Here is an 18,588-nt window from a genome sequence, read left to right on the forward strand (position 1 = left end):
GCCCGCAGAAAAAGCTGCAAATTGAAAAATTGAAAAAGGTGGTCCTTCTAGAGAAAATTTGAGTTCCACGCCTTTTCTACTAACAAACTTATTCCACCGGCTATATTCATGAAATATAAATTTATAGATGGTCTAGCAAATCTTGTCACTAAGAAAAGGAGCCAAATTCAAATTTTCTATGGGACCATAAAACCTGCACCCCTGCAATTTTCAAATTTTCCGTCTTTTATCTTTTTCTTGTGGCAGAGTGGTGTTTCCAGAGTATAGTTTTATTTTTCACCTATAGTTATATATTTTTTACACTTTGCCGTAATACTTTTGCAGATTAAATAACATTTTGAATCATAATAATTTACTTTTAGAGGAAGTGGAAAGTAGTATGTTAAGCACATAGTTGCAAATTAATTATATTTTGGGAATAACAATTGCTCGCATGTTCAGTACGCTCACCTCAGAATTCATTCACTTTTCGAATCCCTCGCTACTCTTGGAAAATCTTATGTGTCACGTAGGATTTAATTTATGCCCTAACTCGTACATATTATGTCATTTTGCTTACATTTCAAAAACGGCAAATGAATTTTTAAGTATAACTCTAGATCCTATCGTATACTTAAAGACAATTTTTTGCAATTTTGCACCGCGCACCGATCTTTAGCGGATACCATCACAGTTTAACAATTCAAATACTGTGGTACCGTACATAGATAAAGATTGGCCAGCAATGGTCATGCACAAGTTTACTCCTTAAAAAGTAAAGACAAAACTCGAGGCAAAATAAAAAAAAATACATGGCCGTAGAGGACTGTTATAAAAAGTTTGAATTTCGCGCGTTTATGTACTTTATTATCAGACAGGTAAGTATGGTCGCGTGATAAATTAATGATAAAACATGGCCGCCCCTATCGAAAATAGTATGTTCTATAATTTATCAGATATCGGTTGCATTATCAATTATCATAAGCAAATTTGGAATAGGTATAGCTCACGCAGCTAGTGGCAGGAAATGAAAAACACATCTAAAAAAATATTATTTATTCTGTTTCCGTTTTTAACATAGTGACTCGAAACTTTAAAAGTAAATAGGTAAGTAGATTGCCGTTAATACAAATAGATTTTTCCATATTTACACCTTTGGTTATCAGGTAACTACTTAACTAAATAATTACAAAAAATATTATCTTAAATTCTTATAATAATTTATTCTACTTACTTATGTTCAAATACTTACTACATACGTACATTTCTACGTTTGCGTATACATACATATTTAATTATTGCATGTCTTGAACATCATAATAATCAAATTCAACATTTTTATAATTAGTGTTACTAAAGAGTTTATACAAAAGTAAAAACTTAATTTATATCGGCGAGATAATTTTAATGCCACCAAGGGTAAAAAGGGTATTCCCTTCTTGTAAATATCCAAGCAGTCCAAGCACACAGCAGTTTACAAGATGAATTCATCAAAGAAACTACTTATATTCGCTCACAGACACATAATTACAACAGACCCGGCCAAACGAGATATCCGTTGCACACTTATCGAACGAAACGAATCGTTACTACTCGCCATGAACCCGACAGTCGGGTACCGTATCTACTCAAACCCGTATATCGGGTCGTCGGGTCGGGAAATATATCGCAAAACACCCGATACCTTAGTCGTCGACACTGAATATTAAAAAATAAACAAATAAATCACAGCGCCACATCTTTATACTTCCCCAAATCGTCCGACTCGTTTCCAACGGAATTATGGCTGTTCCTCAACCATTGCGCATAGAACGCCCTATCTCTCGCATTGGTAAAATGATACGGATCATGTCTTAGCAAATTCACTCCGTAGTCGTCTCTAGGGTAAAATCTAGGGTCGTAATCTGGAGGGTAGTGCATTCTAGGGTCGTAATATTGTTGTCTATAGTAAGGGTAGGCCATCTCGCTTTTGCAGTCAGCCCTGTCTTCGTACTCGTAGTCTTTAGCGGGGTATTCGTCGGCGAAGGCGCCCACTATGGAGTGTCTGCGTTTGTAGGGGTTGTCGTAGGGTCCGGAGCGCGGGCCGACCCAGGTGCCGTACATCTGCGGGTAGCCGGCGGGCTTGGGGTAGCCGCGGAGGCTGGCGGCGTACTGGCGCTCGGCGAGGTGCTGCCAGTAGGCGGGCGGCGGCGGCGGCATGTGGTAGCCCTGGGTGAAGGACTGCCGCGATGCGAGGTGCCGCCGCAGGTCGGGCATGGAGCCGGATTTGCCTGAAACATAGAAAGCACTTTAATAGACTAATAAAATAGATTTATTTATTTGGAAACATATTTCAATGACATTACAGATAAATCCAATGCGTCATGAAACTTAAATTAAAAAAAAAAGAAAAGAAAGTAAGTACGAACATGAAAAAGAAAAAAAAAACAATAAAGTTTACAACTAAACAATTGATTTGGGCGATGACGTAACAGCGTAGTAGATGACAGATGAATGAGATAATCTACGGTATTTTAATGATCAAGCTTTCCTTGCCATTGCCATATTGCAACATAGGTACAGTCAACCAATTGGAACCCTAGGCCACTCTACTACCATGTCAAAATGGCAAGCAGTAAAAGATTTCTTACAATCTGATTTATAACGTCACTATGACATAGTTCTACAGTGGGCTAGGGTTCCAATTGGTTGACTGTACACCTTGACAAAAAGGAGTAGAAATTTAAAGTGGCAATCTCGCCGTAGTGTAGTTTTGTTTTCTTACTTAACATGTTGATTTAAAAGATAATAAGAAAGATAAGATAAGAAGACTTTATAATTTCTACTCTTTTTTGCCTGGCAGTACCTATTAGGGGTACCTCAGGTCGAAAGAAATCCTAATGATCTTAATTTTAATAAGGTTCTTAGGCTTTTGGCAGAACGCATACTTGAATGCTTTCACAAAACACTTGAAATCATCGTCAATAACAGCTACTTAGTGTCAAAACCTGTGGCCTATGTAACGGTGACTGTTGGCACCTAATTTACACGTAGAAACAAAGCATCGTATATTTAAAGCTAATGCAAGGTACTTCAGACCATCTATACACACAAGTTCTCAATAAAACTCAAAAAGCGGTTATAAACCTAACGCAGAAACTATTAGAGTTGAGAATATAAGATACTGTCACGGTTTTTGAATCGTTCTGTGTATAAGGCATATGAATGTGGTCGTGAGAACTTCCACTAATGACCGTTGTGTAAGAATTATGGTTCAGAGCGATTGTCCGTGCCGGTGACAACAATGTGGTGTATGGGCAAAAGTTGAAACTGTAAAACAAAAAAAGTAGGTATACAAGTATATTGCAGTGGGTTAAAATGAGGAATGAAATTGACGTTTTATCACAACAGGTGGCGTCACTATTAACTGCTTAATTGTCTGCTGTCACTGTTAGCTTACTCACTGCCAGACTAAAATAGAGCACTGAAACCGATCCTTATTGATAACTGTCATCTTATATATCGACCACCCGCCTAGCGGGTAGTCCCGGTTGTCCGGCATCTGAGCAAAGTTCACCAGCGCCCACCAGGCGGGTTCTTGGCAGTGAATGTGTTAAATCATGTACATTCGGTCAAAGATTTTGTGGAGTTTGGTAAGATATACTTTGCCTAAAGCAGTCCCATTGACGCCATCTATCCTAACTCTAAAGTATGCCGCATGATGAAAGACTCCTACGATTGTCGGCCAAGAAGGCCATCGTTGGTAAAAGCGGCACGAAATAATGGCTGGGGTCGGACGTCGAACTCGCTACCACCTGCTGCACCGTTAGTCCGTTTTCACATTATCTGATCCGATATCGGATGTCGGAAGGATTTCAATGGAAAAAATCCAAGATGGCGCCTGTAATGTATGGGATATCGGTCCTACATCCGATATCAGATCGGATAATGTGAAAACGCACTTAATGCACTTCAATCACTTCAGACTTATTATAATTGTTAGTGGGCGTCAAACTTTGGGACTAGCCGATCTTTTCCCTCTCCTGGCTCCGGCGTTGGCTTATAGGTATATCTTATGATATCCTATCTCCAGCTATTTCATTAGGACAGAAAGAGACCGTACCATTGTCAGCCATGAAGCCGTCGTTGGTAAAAGCAGCCGGTGCTTCGGGCACGTAATGGCTGGCGTCGAACTCGCTACCCCCCACTGCAGCACCGTTCGCGTAACCGGCATTCCTGGAAAGAGAAACGATTTTTATAAGAAAATTTTGCACTATTTGAATAAGCGGGCATTCGGTTTTCTATTCCCTATTTAATTAACCAGTGACTTATTTCACCACAGCGACATAAATACACTGGCGATTCTGTGCCTATTTTTGTTAAGTAGATGTACAATACACGACGAAGTGTCACTGTCGGGAAATAAAAGTCCCTTTTGTGAACAGGCCACATCAGGCCTCCGGTCTTTTCTTACAATGTCGAAAAGAAGAAAATAGAAAATCAGCGCTTCTTTGTCATCGTTAGCTTCCTTCCACCTGGGTAAGAATATTGGCTACGCACTGCTCATCTATATTATTATGGAAGCCTTTATGAAATGTTGACTAAGCTAATGGTGAGCCCGCTCAATTTGCCACACAATTGCTAATTTGTATACGTTATTTTTATTTTGTAATCCTTGTGACATATGTATATTAGTGTTTAAATAAAATTCTAATAGGGAACTTTACTGTAGTTAAAATAAAATATTTTATACCATACACGAAATAAAGCATCAGGTAATTATAAGAAAAACATGGACAGAAGTTATTTTTAAATCAAATCTCTATTTAATAAGTCAGGTAATAGAAATATATAAAGTAACTGAGTTGACCGTGACGTCACTCAAATCGATTTCATATTTTTTTAGGGTTCCGTACCTCAAAGAGGAAAAACGGAACCCTTATAGGATCACTCGTGTGTCTGTCTGTCCCTCTGTTACAGCCGATTTCTCCGAAACTACTGGACCGATTTACTTGAAATTTGGTACACATATGTAAACCTGTGGCCCAAAGACGGACATGTAATTTAATTAAATGAAATTTAATCATAGGGGTCACTTTTGGGGGGTAAACTTGAAAATTAAAAATCAAAGTTATTAAAACTATATTGTGTTATATATCAAATGAAAGAGCATTTTATGAGCATTTGAAATATATTTTTTTTTAATTTTTAATTTTGGTACTTTAGAAGTAATTTAAGAAAATAGACAAAAAATGACCATTCCCCCCCCTTATCTCCGAAACTACTTAGCGTAAAATTTTCAAAAAAATACACGAGATAGCCCTCTACCTGTAGATTACAGGAAAACCTATTAGAAATCTACAGTCAAGCGTAAGTCGGACTTACGAGAAAAAACTCAAATTAAGATTTTCACTCACTGACGCTGCAAGCAGTTACTAAACGTCTTAAAATTTTGTAAGCGTGATGGACAGGTAGAAAGAAATTCATTTCTGTCTTTTTCTTTTTAGAAATTGTTCAATTTTTTTTTTCATTTGCCAAAATGACTTAAGTTCCTACTAAAAAGGAGGCGCTTAAGACCGTTTGTAAGTGGACTGAGCAAAATTTTGTTCAAATCGGTCCAAAAAAAGGTCTCTGTTGACGAAAACATAGAATTTGTGGCAACGACAGCCCAAATCTGAAGTCCATTTTGCTCTATCTCTTATCGTTTCCGAGATATATACGTAAAGTCTTGAAAGTGCGAAAAGTTAACTTTGCCATCACAGTCGTTCAGGCGCTCATGAGTTCTTTGTATGGAAAAGTCGAAAACCGACTCGCACTTGACCAATGTTCATAGAACGTGTTGTGGTTTTTTACGCGGGTCCGCGACTGACGACGTTCGAATGTTTTGTTCGAAAATGTTTGAGGGTGGTTTCTTTGAAACGTCGCCGGTGGCGGGTGGTTCGACGGGCGAAGGTCACACGCCGCACGCGACGGTCTGTATTCGTTTTGTACAATAGCAACGGACGGCGGGTGGCGTCTTGATATGGAAAATGACTGACTTCACTAAAGATAATGATGAACTCATTGAGGTAATACTAGAGAGGACACTGCGAGCAAAACGTTTGCGCTACAAACCCTGCACACAAATAAAATGTAAAAATGCCTTCCTGCGCAACAAGATGCTGTTTAAGCCATACGAGAAAATCGAATAAAACTGACGTGGCACATTTCATCGGTTAGTATACACGCTATGTTAATCGATCTTTATTTAAGTAATTATTTCAATGAAGGGACGCGCTCCTCAAACGCGAAGCTATCGCTGCCATTTTGTTGAACGAAATCATAGATTAATCGCATCATAATCGCACAGACTTGACATGTAGGTAATGAAGTATAGTAATTGTGATTATATTCTGTTTGTAATATATAAAAGAGAAATGTTAAATTTATTTCACGTTATACTTATGAATACTACACAGTTCTAACACGAGTTGTAATCGATATTTTCATACAATAATAACCTATGATTTTCTTCAAGGGCAATTAAAGTAGGTGATATGAAAAAAATCAATAATGTATTTTTGTTTCACTTAGTAGAACTTAAACATAGCACAATGTATGATAGTGCTAAAATTAAACTACTTACCCCCTTATTCATAAACGTTCACTAAAGTTATCAAACCGATAAAGTTCGTTTGTCCCTTTCTATCACACCAATACGCCGAAAAGGGACAAACGAACTTTATCGGCTTGATAACTTTAGTGTGCGTTTATGAATAAGGGGGTTAGTATTTTACAAAAAGTATAAAAAAGGTCTACACTAAGAGTGTCGCGTCTAGGTGGTCATTGGTCAAGTCTTACTCTATGACACGGTACCTCCCCACGCATGCGCCGCGCGCTGCCGGCCGGAGCACAGACTTTGTTTGGGGTGTAATTTCTAGTATGTTAGTACATAGTAATTCAATGGATGAATTGTACTTCTGTGAACTGTTTTCGATATACTTAATCGAATATATGATGTAAATTTTTCTTTACTACAATGAAAGTGTTTGAGTACCAAGTTAAAAATTTTACTTTCTTTTTGCCGGTTTCATACAAAAATATCGTTTGACTGTCTCTTTTTTTGGGTAATATCAATATTTATATGGAAACGGATTAAGTCGCGTATAATCTTCTTCCTCTAAGAATTACAATGTAAGTATTTTTACATTCATTTTGATCAGAGCACAACACAACAGTTCAAAAATCAGTCTACCAGAGCTTCTGAGTTCCGTCGCCGACGACGGGTGACCAAGGGTCAGAAAACCCACGCACCCGCGACCGACAGCGTGTGGCACAGCGGCACATGCGGCTCACATCCAAACATTCCAAACGCCGCCGGGCGCGTGTGACGGGCCAGAGAAACCAGGGCCTTAGGGCTAGGTGATTATCGCCGCGCCGCAGAGGACGCGCTGAGGGGGGGGCGGTGCCTACAGCACTTGTAGTTGTATGCATACCTAGCTCACGCACACAGACGCGTCCGCTGGCGCCGCCAGGGGCGGCTCACTCCGCTATCCTATCGCCGCGCTACAAGTATATCCTGGCGGCCGCGAGCTGTGGCCGCGAGTTCGCGGCCTACTCAGGGGTGGCGCACATTCTCACGGAATGCACGTTCGCACTTTCTATTGTTACTTTACGTCGCGAGGTTTTTTAAGCGATGTCCGCGGGTGGAATGGCTAATAATACTTAATTAAATAGACATATTGAATAAAATAAATACCAAAAGATATTCTTATACAGATCTACTACTGATTAAGTCCCACGGAAAAGTTCAATAAGGCTTGTGATGTTGGAACCTCGAACAAAAATATATAAATACAGCGTATATACCTAGAAAGTACTCAAGACTTGAATATAATAATATAACATTTAATGTGAGTATTAATTCGTTTGGATCCATTGGTAACCCTATCACCGGACGCCGCGCACGTGCGGCTCGTTTCTTTGTAAGAATGTTGTAGGTATTTAAAAAGGCGGCATTTCGGAAACATCAAAGCAGTGCGCCTTCTTTACTTGTGCTATTATATATTCTGTGGCGCCGCGCCGGTGTCCACGTGCGCTCTCTGCAGTGTGCGCTGCCGCTGCCACGAAACGTTTACCTACTCCGTGTAATACTGATAAAAGAAAGTATTGACATGAATTCACACGTTTCGGAAATGACTGTAGGTATTTTAAATATTTTAGCACAATATGTTTTTTGCCTCTTATTGCCTATTATACAATAATCTGGGCAACCGAGCTTCGCTCGGTTCTGTTTCGTATCCTTGACATGTGTCGCCATCTAGTTCAAAAATGAATAGTACCTACATCGAGCGAAAGAATTCTCAGCCTTAACAACACAACTACTCCACACGAGATGGCGCGCATTTCGCCACAAAAACTCAAATAGTGTATTTTCTATTCGTTTTAGCCTTGACCTGTGTCGCCATCTAGTGTTTGCAATAAATAGTACTTACATCGACCGAAAGAATTCTGTCTTAACAGTATAACTACTGCACACGAGATGGCGCGCGAAGAAAAACGCATGAAAACTCGAAAATTCGCGTTTTCCGAGACCTAAGGATAAGTTAGACCGATTTTTCACCCCCAAAAACCCCCACATAACAAATTTCTGCGAAATCGTTAGAGCGGTTTCGAGATCGTCAGTGTAAATAAATATATATATAAATAAATAAATAAATAAATAAATAAATACACAAGAATTGCTCGTTTAAAAGTATAAGATATAAGATAAGATAGGTATACATACCTACTATGGCAACTCTATCACAGCGCAGAATATGCAGAAGCCACATGGCGGCTGTCCTAAATCAAAACCTAGCAAGTGCATTGAAAATACACGTCCCCTGCTAGGTTTTGATTTGGGACAGCCGGTGGTGGTCTGCGACAGAAACTCAATAGACATTTTCAGAGTTTTTAAAATAAGTACCTAAGTAGGTACGTGAAGTAACATGGTAAATTAAAAAAATATCATTAGATACTTATTGCGAAGGTGTAAACAATTTCCTTCGTTTTGCCACATATCAATAATTACCTATCTATATTAAATTCATTAATCCGTATACAACTATACATTACATTTTTACAGTACGGTAATACTCACCCCGTTATTCATAAACGTACACTAAGTTATCAAGCCGATAAAGTTCGGTTGTCCCTTTCCGACGTATTGGTGTGATAGAAAGGGATAAACGAACTTTATCGGCTGGATAACTTTAGTGTACGTTTATGAATAAAGGTGTTAAAATTTATAGCTACGAAATTTTACATAAAACACCTACTTTAAAATAAAATAAAAAATGTTGAATTTGGTTAACATTATAAAAGACCTCACGCAAGCTGTGCTAATTAGTTCGCGAATTCGTCGAGAGGTGGCGCTAAACACAATTATGCTCATTAGAGAACCTATACTTCTAGCCTAGCCCAGTCTTTAGACTTATAATGTGAGTAACGTAAAAGTACCTAATAGTTTTGTAGGTACGGAACCCTCGGTGGGCGAGTCCGACTCGCACTTGGCCGGTTTTTTAATGGAAACCATCAGCAATAAACTTCATTTTCGGTTTAGCCCATGGTTCACTGGTAGAGTGTAGTGTGGAGTATATTCCCCGCTCATTGCTTGCTATATTTCGTTAAAGTAGTTGCAGAAATTGATAATTAATAAATAAAAATAAAAATAAATATTATAGGACATTCTTACACAGATTGACTGAGGCCCACGGTAAGCTCAAGAAGGCTTGTGTTGTGGGTACTCAGACAACGATATATATAATATATAGATACTTATATACATAGAAAACATCCATGACTCAGGAACAAATATCTGTGCTCATCACACAAATAAATGCCCTTACCGCTATAATGCTTGCCGCTTTATGCTTGCCTTAATTAGCTTAATAATTAGTTTAAGTCTAGGTAAGATTCATTGTAAACTCTCGCTATATCTGTATTCTTCGCATCGCCATTTTGGTTAATCATCTGGTACTTCACTGAGCCCCCACGTCACAGGCTTGACCTAGTGTGAGGGCTATTGCTAACCATACTGTATTTTTATCTCTGAATGTTTAATCCTATATTTTATCTATGTCTGGTAATGAAATAAACTTTTTGTATTTTTTGTATTTTATATTACTTATATAAGTTGCCGCACGCTGTATAATAAGTAAACCTATATCTCACACGTAAGTGACTTATCATTTGGTCCCCACGTCACAAGAGAGTGCCAACTGGCATTAAGTAAATGATCATCAAATCAATAATTTGCTTTTGAGATGGGCAACAGAGAACCTGTTACATACAAGTAATATGTTGGAGTATAGGTATCTACTATACTACAACAAAAAAATAATCTGCAGCTGCACAAATGATATGAAAGTGCATTCAAGCAGTTTCTTGGAATTTGCATCGATTTACAACATATTAATCAAAACATATTCATTTAATTTTAAATTGACCACAGGTGCACTGATTGACTCATGACTTCGTTTTGCTTAGTTACCTTTATTAAAATTTCGAAGAAATCTATATTAGAAGAATACTAGACGATAAACCATTAGTAGATATATAGGTAGTTATGCTAATTGTATCTTCTTTTCTTGTCTCAATGCATGTAATAAGTACTTCAGTGCAGTTTATGTTTTCAAATTGTAAAACTACAGCATGTTTCAGTTTCCTTTTTTTTAACTACTCAATGTTAATTTAATTTAAGATTACACAAGTGGTGTTTGCCTATAATTAGTTGTGCAATAAGCTTAAAATGCTAATGCATGTATACCTAACCATGTATCATTGTAACCGCTGTTGGCAGACCTTAATAAATAAAAATAAAAATAGACCATCAACCATTTGTAGACGATAAGACGGACAGACGTCTGACATTAATTACGTATACATGCCTGATAGGGATACAACTTAGGAGAACCATCGAATCGTTAAGGTGTCACTTCGTTCTAAGTACCTAAAGCTAGGTTTACACGGGCTTAGTATTTGTCATTAGTATTAGCGATTAGGGGCTTGTCAGCAAAGTGACAAGTAGCCGTCTACATATATGGGTAATAAAGAATAGTATTAGCATAAATTAAATATAACAAGATCATACCATCCCATACATTAAAATGCGACTGCCTACGAACGCGCTTACACTCCACCACACATAGATGGCGCCACAAAAAAGGCCTTGTTGCCACCGATTATTTGTAGATTGGCATTAAGTGTCAATTCCGAGCCGTAAATCTATGTCAAAATTGACACTTAACGCCATCTACAAGTATAATCGAAAGCTACAAGACATTTTTTTTGTGGCGCCATCTATGTGTGGTGGAGTGTAAGCGCGGTCTTAGGCGGTCGCATTTTAATGTATGGGATGGTATGATCTTGTTATATTTAATTTATGGTATTACTTACAAGATATTGCCATGGTAACGAAGTAAACTAATCACTGGAGTAATTGAACTTCACTTGTCAGTAATGTATACCACTTGTAAAGTGACAAGTATTAGTATTTTTTGTCGGGGCGATAGATGTCGCTCGCCGTTGTCGCTTTCGAGTCTAAAGTTTAGACCAATGTCGTGGCCAGTGAATTACTGCCTACGATGGAGCTGAGATACTTACCCAATGACTAATGGACATATAGAAGACTAGAACGCACTCCGGTATGAGCACTAGTATGACGGTGATCAGCCACGAAATCAGACACTTGTTGTTTTTCTGAAACAATCGATAAACATGACGATATCAATAATTCAATTAACTCAATAACATAAACATAAAGATAAACATTAGTTCTATTGCGATGCTAATTTAGGAAGTCAGTTTCCAAAGATAATTGATGTTAATGCAATGGTTATTTTATGTGACTGGTGCATAATAAGAGACATTTAATCACGAGTGTTGTTTTATAAAACGAGCCGAAAGGCGAATAAAAAAAATCCTCAGATTTCAGTGTAAAAGATTGCCTCTTGGAAGATATAGAGATAGAATAAATAGTAGTTATAAATTTAAGGTTTTGCATGCTAGTACAACCTGTATAGTACAAATAGCAGAATAAGCATCCAAATGTCACCTACCACCTAAGACGCTAATGTATATACTTACCTACTTATTCTTTACAAATAAACTTACTTACTTTCTTACTTATAACTTATGGTAACTTCAGGATTAGGTATTCAGTCAATTATTATTTTATATTATAACCATATTGTAGAGTACTCACACAGATAAGGCCGTGGACCAGAGTGACAGTGGCTGCTACAACTATACAGTAGCACAGAGACACAGGGATTCTGCTAGATTAGTTCTACTAATCATGCTGTAGAGTACCTACTTACCGCGTGGGGACTCTTACACTGAGGTATGTAGAACAGGTACTTACAGAGATAAGGCTGTGGACCAGAGTGACAGTGGCTGCTACAACTATACAGTAGCACAGAGACCACAGGGATTCTGCTAGATTAGTTCTACTAATCATACTGTGTGTACCTACTTACCGCGTAGGACTCTTACACTGAGGTATGTAGAACAGGTACTTACAGAGATAAGGCCGTGGACCAGAGTGACAGTGGCTGCTACAACTATACAGTAGCACAGAGACCACTAGTATTCTGCTAGATTAGTTCTACTAATCATACTGTGTACCTACTTACCGCGTAGGACTCTTACACTGAGGTATGTAGAACAGGTACTTACAGAGATAAGGCCGTGGACCAGAGTGACAGTGGCTGCTACAACTATACAGTAGCACAGAGACTACAGGGATTCTGCTAGATTAGTTCTACTAATCATACTGTAGAGTACCTACTTACCGCGTAGGGACTCTTACACTGAGGTATGTAGAATAGGTACTTACAGAGATAAGGCCGTGGACCAGAGTGACAGTGGCTGCTATAACTATACAGTAGCAAGCCATGAGTAGCGCTGAGGCCACAGGGAGGCCGCTTTGGGACTCCACCACCCATACTATCTCGTAGATTAGGGCTATCGCGTACGCTACCTGGAAAATACAAAGTAATCATCAGTTAAATTGAACCAGTAACATGGATACAGTCTGGTAAAAAAGAATAGAAATTACCCCTCTCAAATCAATGTGTGAGAAAAGGGGAAGACACGACGATATTACAACTTTTTTAATTTCTATATATGCAATTATGCATACCTAGATCCAGTTGGTAGGTGCGATTCAAAAGGAAGTACCACTCAAGGTATTATAACTTATTATATCATTTTATCAATCAAACTATATCGTTTTCGAACAATGCTTTTAAGATATCAATCCGATCGATATTATACTAAAATGTATCAGTGTCGAAAGTGTGTGAAATCCGTTCCAATCTAATATGCGTCGTATTTTAAGTTCGAACCGGGCCCAATATCGTTAAAATACATGTGCAGTATCAGCCGTTGCGTATGCGCAGTCAACTGTTTATGGTAAAAACATTCGAAAACATTTCTTAATCGCTGTCCAAACATGGGCAATGGGCATTGGGCATAGCGAAATTAGACCAAATGTTACAATTTGACGTGCGCAACAATGTGCCGCAAGCAATCAAAGTGTGACTCGTTGAATAGCGAGTTTTAATTAAGTCGAAGAGAAAAAAATATACTACTTACGCTCTAGCTTTGTCAAAAAAATCGGTACCGAATCTACAGAACCAAATAAGGAATATTACGGCAATGTTTTTCCACCAGAGTGCAGCACTTTGTACACACAGTATTGTAAACCATATGTAAACCTTAGATTAAAAATAAAATTGTAGAGTGCGTACTATGCCTTCAACGGTTTTTTACAAAGTTTTCGAACTATCACATAACATCAAGGCGGTTTTACAGAGGGCCTACCGTGAACCACGATTGAATTGCGTGGACGTGAATGACTTGCGTGGGAATTCACAAGTGCGACAAAGGGACAACGCGTCGAATAAAGTTCGCGGTAGGTCCTCCTTAATTTGTACATGGCGCCTACTAAGCAAACTTTTGCATAATATCCCCTAATGAAACATTAGTGAAAATATAACTTACACATGCCCATTGAGGTATAATGTACCAGAGAGGACGCTGCGAACAAAAAGTTTGCGCTACGAACATAAGTCCATGGACTTATGTTGCCTCAGTCAGTCTCTGCGCTACGCGTGGCGTGAGGAGGTTGTTTCTGCCTTCACACAAATAAAATTGTCGAACGAAATCATAGATTAATCGCGCAGACATGCCATGTAGACAATAATTATTGTGATTATATTCTGTTTTCAATACATAAAAGAGAAATGTTTATTTCACGTTATAGTTATGAATATTACACTTCTAATACGCCGCGGTCCCGGGTTCGAATCCCGGTAAGGGCATTTATTTGTGTGATTATATTCTGAGTTTGTTTTCATGTATATAAGTAAATATTATATATATCGAGTAACAATATGTTTTCTTGAGCTTACCGTGGGCCTCAGTCAATCTGTGTATAATGTCCTATAATATTTATTACATTATTATTAATTATTAATACGAGTTTTAAACGATAGTGTCATACAATAATTATGATTTTATTCAAGGGCAATTAAAGTTTATGAAAAAAATTCTATTATTTCACTCAGTAGAACTTAACATAACAACCACAATGTATGATAGTGCTAAACATAAACTACTTAGTATTTTACAAAAAGTATTAAACAAAGGTCTACACTAAAAGTGTCGCGTCTAGGTGGTAATTGGTCAAGTCGTATTCTATGACACGGTACCTCCCCACGCATGCGCCCCGCGCTGCCAGCCGGCGCATAGACTTTGTTTGGGTAATCATTTCTAGTACGTTAGTACAATATAGTAATTCAATGCACATGCCTAATAATTGCTCACTTGACATACCTAAACCTAAAAGGTAAACATAAAAAACAATCGATACAGTCTATCTCAAAGTGTTTACACTATTAACCACCTCATTACATAAAAGCAAGGTACAAAAGCGTATACATTTTTGCGGCTCAAGAGATAATTTTCCACCAAATATGGACTTCCGCAATTTAAGCTCCTTCCGTTAGATTATCGTTCTTGCCGCCGGATCTCTACCATTACGAGTATAGTATAGTAAGCATGAGTACTGGTTACCCTTGGCTAGTAAAAGTGACGAAATACTTGCCGATTTCATGCACTGCAGATTCAATACTTTATGTGTCGCGGCGGGTAAAGATACCCAGTAGGTACCCTGAATGAAACGCAGAAAATATAAGTTACATAGAAATCATAAATTTTCTTTCTTCTGCGCTAAATTAAGGTGCCGGCTTGAATGAACAGAAGAATATATACGTCGGACAGAAAATGTTTAAAGCTGCAGATTATATTTTTATCGAAATCACTCAATATTACTTGTTTATATACGTGTAACCTGCGACATTTCCTCTTTTATCATGAATAAAATCCAAAAAAAAACCGTGATTGTTTAATATTTCGCACTAACCCTAATATACCTTTATAGGTACAAGAATTTGTTTCAATTACTTTCATTATAATTAAGTTACGGAAGTTAACCTCGTTTATTAATTCAATTTCGATATGCACCAATTTCAACGCGCTCTTTCCCTTTGGCTAAACCTTCACTGTTCTAGATTAGTACCAACTAATTAAATTATTAATTCAGGGTACCTACATAGCCAACGTGACAAACGATTAGGCTTCGTAAGCGTCGTAACGCGACAGAGCAAGACTGCGTTTCGATTCGATCGCCACGTAGCGTCAACCATTGTCACTTCAGCGAGGCCGGTTAGATTTTGCTAATAGTAAAACAGTTCAGTTTGACCTATATATTTTTTCTATTCAACCATTGCCATTACTCATTAGACATAAAATGGACACTCTGGTATATCTGTTGGTTTTTCTAAAAAGCCTCTGCCTCTACTATCTTTAGTATAATCCAAGGCCTTTAGAACCTTTTCAAGGAATTGGTTTACATAATAGATAGACATACACAAATGCGTATGTCATTTAATTGTTAATGTACCCACACAGGAAGTGATACCTACTGCCGGAAAATATAAATAACTTTCACAAAGTTTACTGCCTACATAACCTAAATGTTATTACTCATTTAGTATTTTACACTTCAGACCGTAAATGAGTCGTTTACTCGTAAGTCGTAACCAGCTTCCGAGCAATGGACCGGTTGCCAAAGTTCACTCTCAATGCGCACGCGTCGGAGTTTCGTCACGGTTAGATAACGTGCGATATGGCCAGCCTGGTGGGATCTATGGCCTTAGGGCCGTTGAGAATCGTAGCTGTAAAGAGACGCTTTAAGAGGTGGCTTGGATTTTCCTTCAAATGCAAAGCTGTAGTACCGTAAATGCCTGAATTAAGGAGTTGAGAAGGAAAATGTTGCTAGCCTGTCGCTGCGTCGTCCACACCACAATTAAAACCATTATCCTATAGTCTTTATCCTATAGTTTTTCGATACCCACACGAGAGGAAAGGGGACGGTGAAATTCTTTACCCGTCACCACACGGGGACAAAATATCATCATAAATTATGATTCATAATCATGATCACGGATGGTTTCCCGTGATCATGCATGCAACTGCGTCGAAATATCGGGAGCTCGACAAAAATCAAAAAGGTAATCACGGTCTTTATCCCGGTCAATATAAGTCTAATGAAAATAACCGTGAATCATTCTAAACTCCTACCCCCCTATTAATAAACGTACTCTAAAGTTAACAAGCCGATAATAGTTATTTGTTATACAAGTTGTATTTTAACGCCGAGTCCTTTCTATAGTTGAACCACGAGCGACGCGAGTGGTTCGATCACACCAATACGTCGACGTATTGGTGTTCCACAGATATATTAATTACTAGATTCACCTACTTTTATCAATTTTAAAGGTTAATTTGACTTTATTCAACAAATTACTTTACCCACTAGTGGATAAAATGCGTTTTTACTTTGGTATTAAAGGACAAAACACGTGTACGAGCTAGTTTATCACACCAATACGTCGACGTATTGGTGTGATAGAATGTTGATAACTTTAGAGTACGTTTATGAATAAGGGGGTTAATGTGTACTTTTATGACTATGTGACTCAAGAGAGGTCAAAAATAAATGGTCCACCGCCTCCCATAGCACTGTAAACAACTGCCACAGATGAATGGCGTTAAAAAGAATGTCAGATCAGTAGATAGACTTCATTAACATGTACTCATATCAGTTTCGTAACACATTATACAGTTGAGTTACGTGAACCTTTTATGTTAATTTCTGTGACACATAAACAGTTGATGAACTTTGTAGTGTTATTTTGCGTAACCAATGTAACCATTAATCATTCGAGATCTAAGAATATACCGATTTTAATGGTTAATAGCTATGATCAATTGATCACGAGTATCATGACCTATAACAATGAAAAATGTGTCTAGGAGTAACTCTGGCCCAAGGGGTATTTGGGTCACACATCTTTCGATTACCGGCCACCAAAAGTTGTTGACCTTTAGTGCGTCTTCACACATTATCCGATGCGAAATCGGATGTAGGACCGATATCCCATAAATTTAAACCGCCATCTTTGATATTTGCCTTTGACATCCTTACGACATATGATATTGGATCGGATTAAGTGAAAACGCACGTAGGATTAGGAGGGCTAAATTTATTTATGTACATACGTACCTACCTATAAGTACTAACATAAGTACCTATCGACTGCTTCTGTGGCAATGTTTGGAGTCAGAAATGCAACGATATTGATAACAAATACTTCCCGCAAGGATTCTATAAGATTATGAATAAAATTTATGATGTTTACTTAACACGCACTATCTGGTCTATCAAAATCGATGGCAATTGCTCTGGTTCTATCAAATAAAATAATGAAAATATATTTACCAGCGCGTATGCAGCGATGAATCCCGACGCAGCCGTGACACTGCAGCAGAATATCTTCCTGACTGCCGGCTTCATTCGCGGCTTCTCTATCTCACTCAGTTCGTTGCTTGTCGACATCTCTGTCTCTTTCCCGTACCTTTCCGACATTTCTTGTCCTTTTACAAACTCATAGATTCTTCTAAAACACGCTAGCAGCACTAGTGAAAGAGCTAACCAAAGGTTTAATTATTTCTTTGTGTAGATTTCGTTTCACTTCGTCTTTGATTTGCGTAATCGGCTTCAGTCATGTTTAATATTGTGCAAATATTATTTGACCCCTAAAAGTGTTAAAAGGCGTGGGTATTTGTAAATTCATATGTCCGTAGATCTAATATTGTGTGTGAATTTCTTCATTCTTTCTCATAATGTAAGGTGACCCTTTAAGAATAGTTTTCGTGAATTAGATCTCATATTCTTTCAGCTGGTAAAGTTTGCTTCTCTCTTTGGAACTGCTACATCTTCTCAATGTTTCTGAGAAAACGGCTTCCTTGATTTCTCTTCAACTAGACCTGGAATCAAAATAAAGGGGACATTAAGATTTCGCAGTTATTTTCGTTACACAAAAGAAATGCTTTAGGTACTTCGCTTTACTTAGAGTAACGTGTATTGTCAATATTGAAGTCTTGAAATTTTTACATCATATACCTACATTAAAACAATGCACCTTTAGAAGGAACTTTTTATAGGTTTTTTCACACATAATAGGTACAGAAATCATA

At 38.0% G+C, this 18,588-nt stretch overlaps 2 protein-coding genes across 2 annotated transcripts in view; both read right to left on the reverse strand.

Annotated features, from left to right (window-relative positions):
• Window positions 1–1,028: 1,028 nt before the first annotated feature.
• Window positions 1,029–4,218, reverse strand: LOC125240056. Its single transcript, XM_048147902.1, has 2 exons — window positions 4,082–4,218; window positions 1,029–2,249 (listed from the first exon to the last, which is right to left on the reverse strand). The coding sequence occupies exons 1-2, from the start codon at window positions 4,092–4,094 to the stop codon at window positions 1,705–1,707; spliced, it is 558 nt and encodes a 185-aa protein (XP_048003859.1). The 5' UTR covers window positions 4,095–4,218; the 3' UTR covers window positions 1,029–1,704.
• A 7,328-nt stretch (window positions 4,219–11,546) lies between these two features.
• LOC125242212 overlaps window positions 11,547–18,588 on the reverse strand; it is a 45,072-nt gene continuing 38,030 nt past the window's right edge. Inside the window, exons 2-4 of the mRNA XM_048150938.1 lie at window positions 17,831–18,378; window positions 12,818–12,961; window positions 11,547–11,679 (exon numbers count right to left, since the gene is read on the reverse strand). Of these exons, the coding sequence (XP_048006895.1) occupies window positions 11,560–11,679; window positions 12,818–12,961; window positions 17,831–17,977 (411 nt within the window). The 5' untranslated portion in view covers window positions 17,978–18,378 and the 3' untranslated portion in view covers window positions 11,547–11,559. The remainder of the gene's footprint in view (window positions 11,680–12,817; window positions 12,962–17,830; window positions 18,379–18,588) is intronic.

The sequence above is a fragment of the Leguminivora glycinivorella genome, chromosome 2, assembly GCF_023078275.1.
Source record: "Leguminivora glycinivorella isolate SPB_JAAS2020 chromosome 2, LegGlyc_1.1, whole genome shotgun sequence".
Classification (NCBI taxonomy): domain Eukaryota; kingdom Metazoa; phylum Arthropoda; class Insecta; order Lepidoptera; family Tortricidae; genus Leguminivora; species Leguminivora glycinivorella.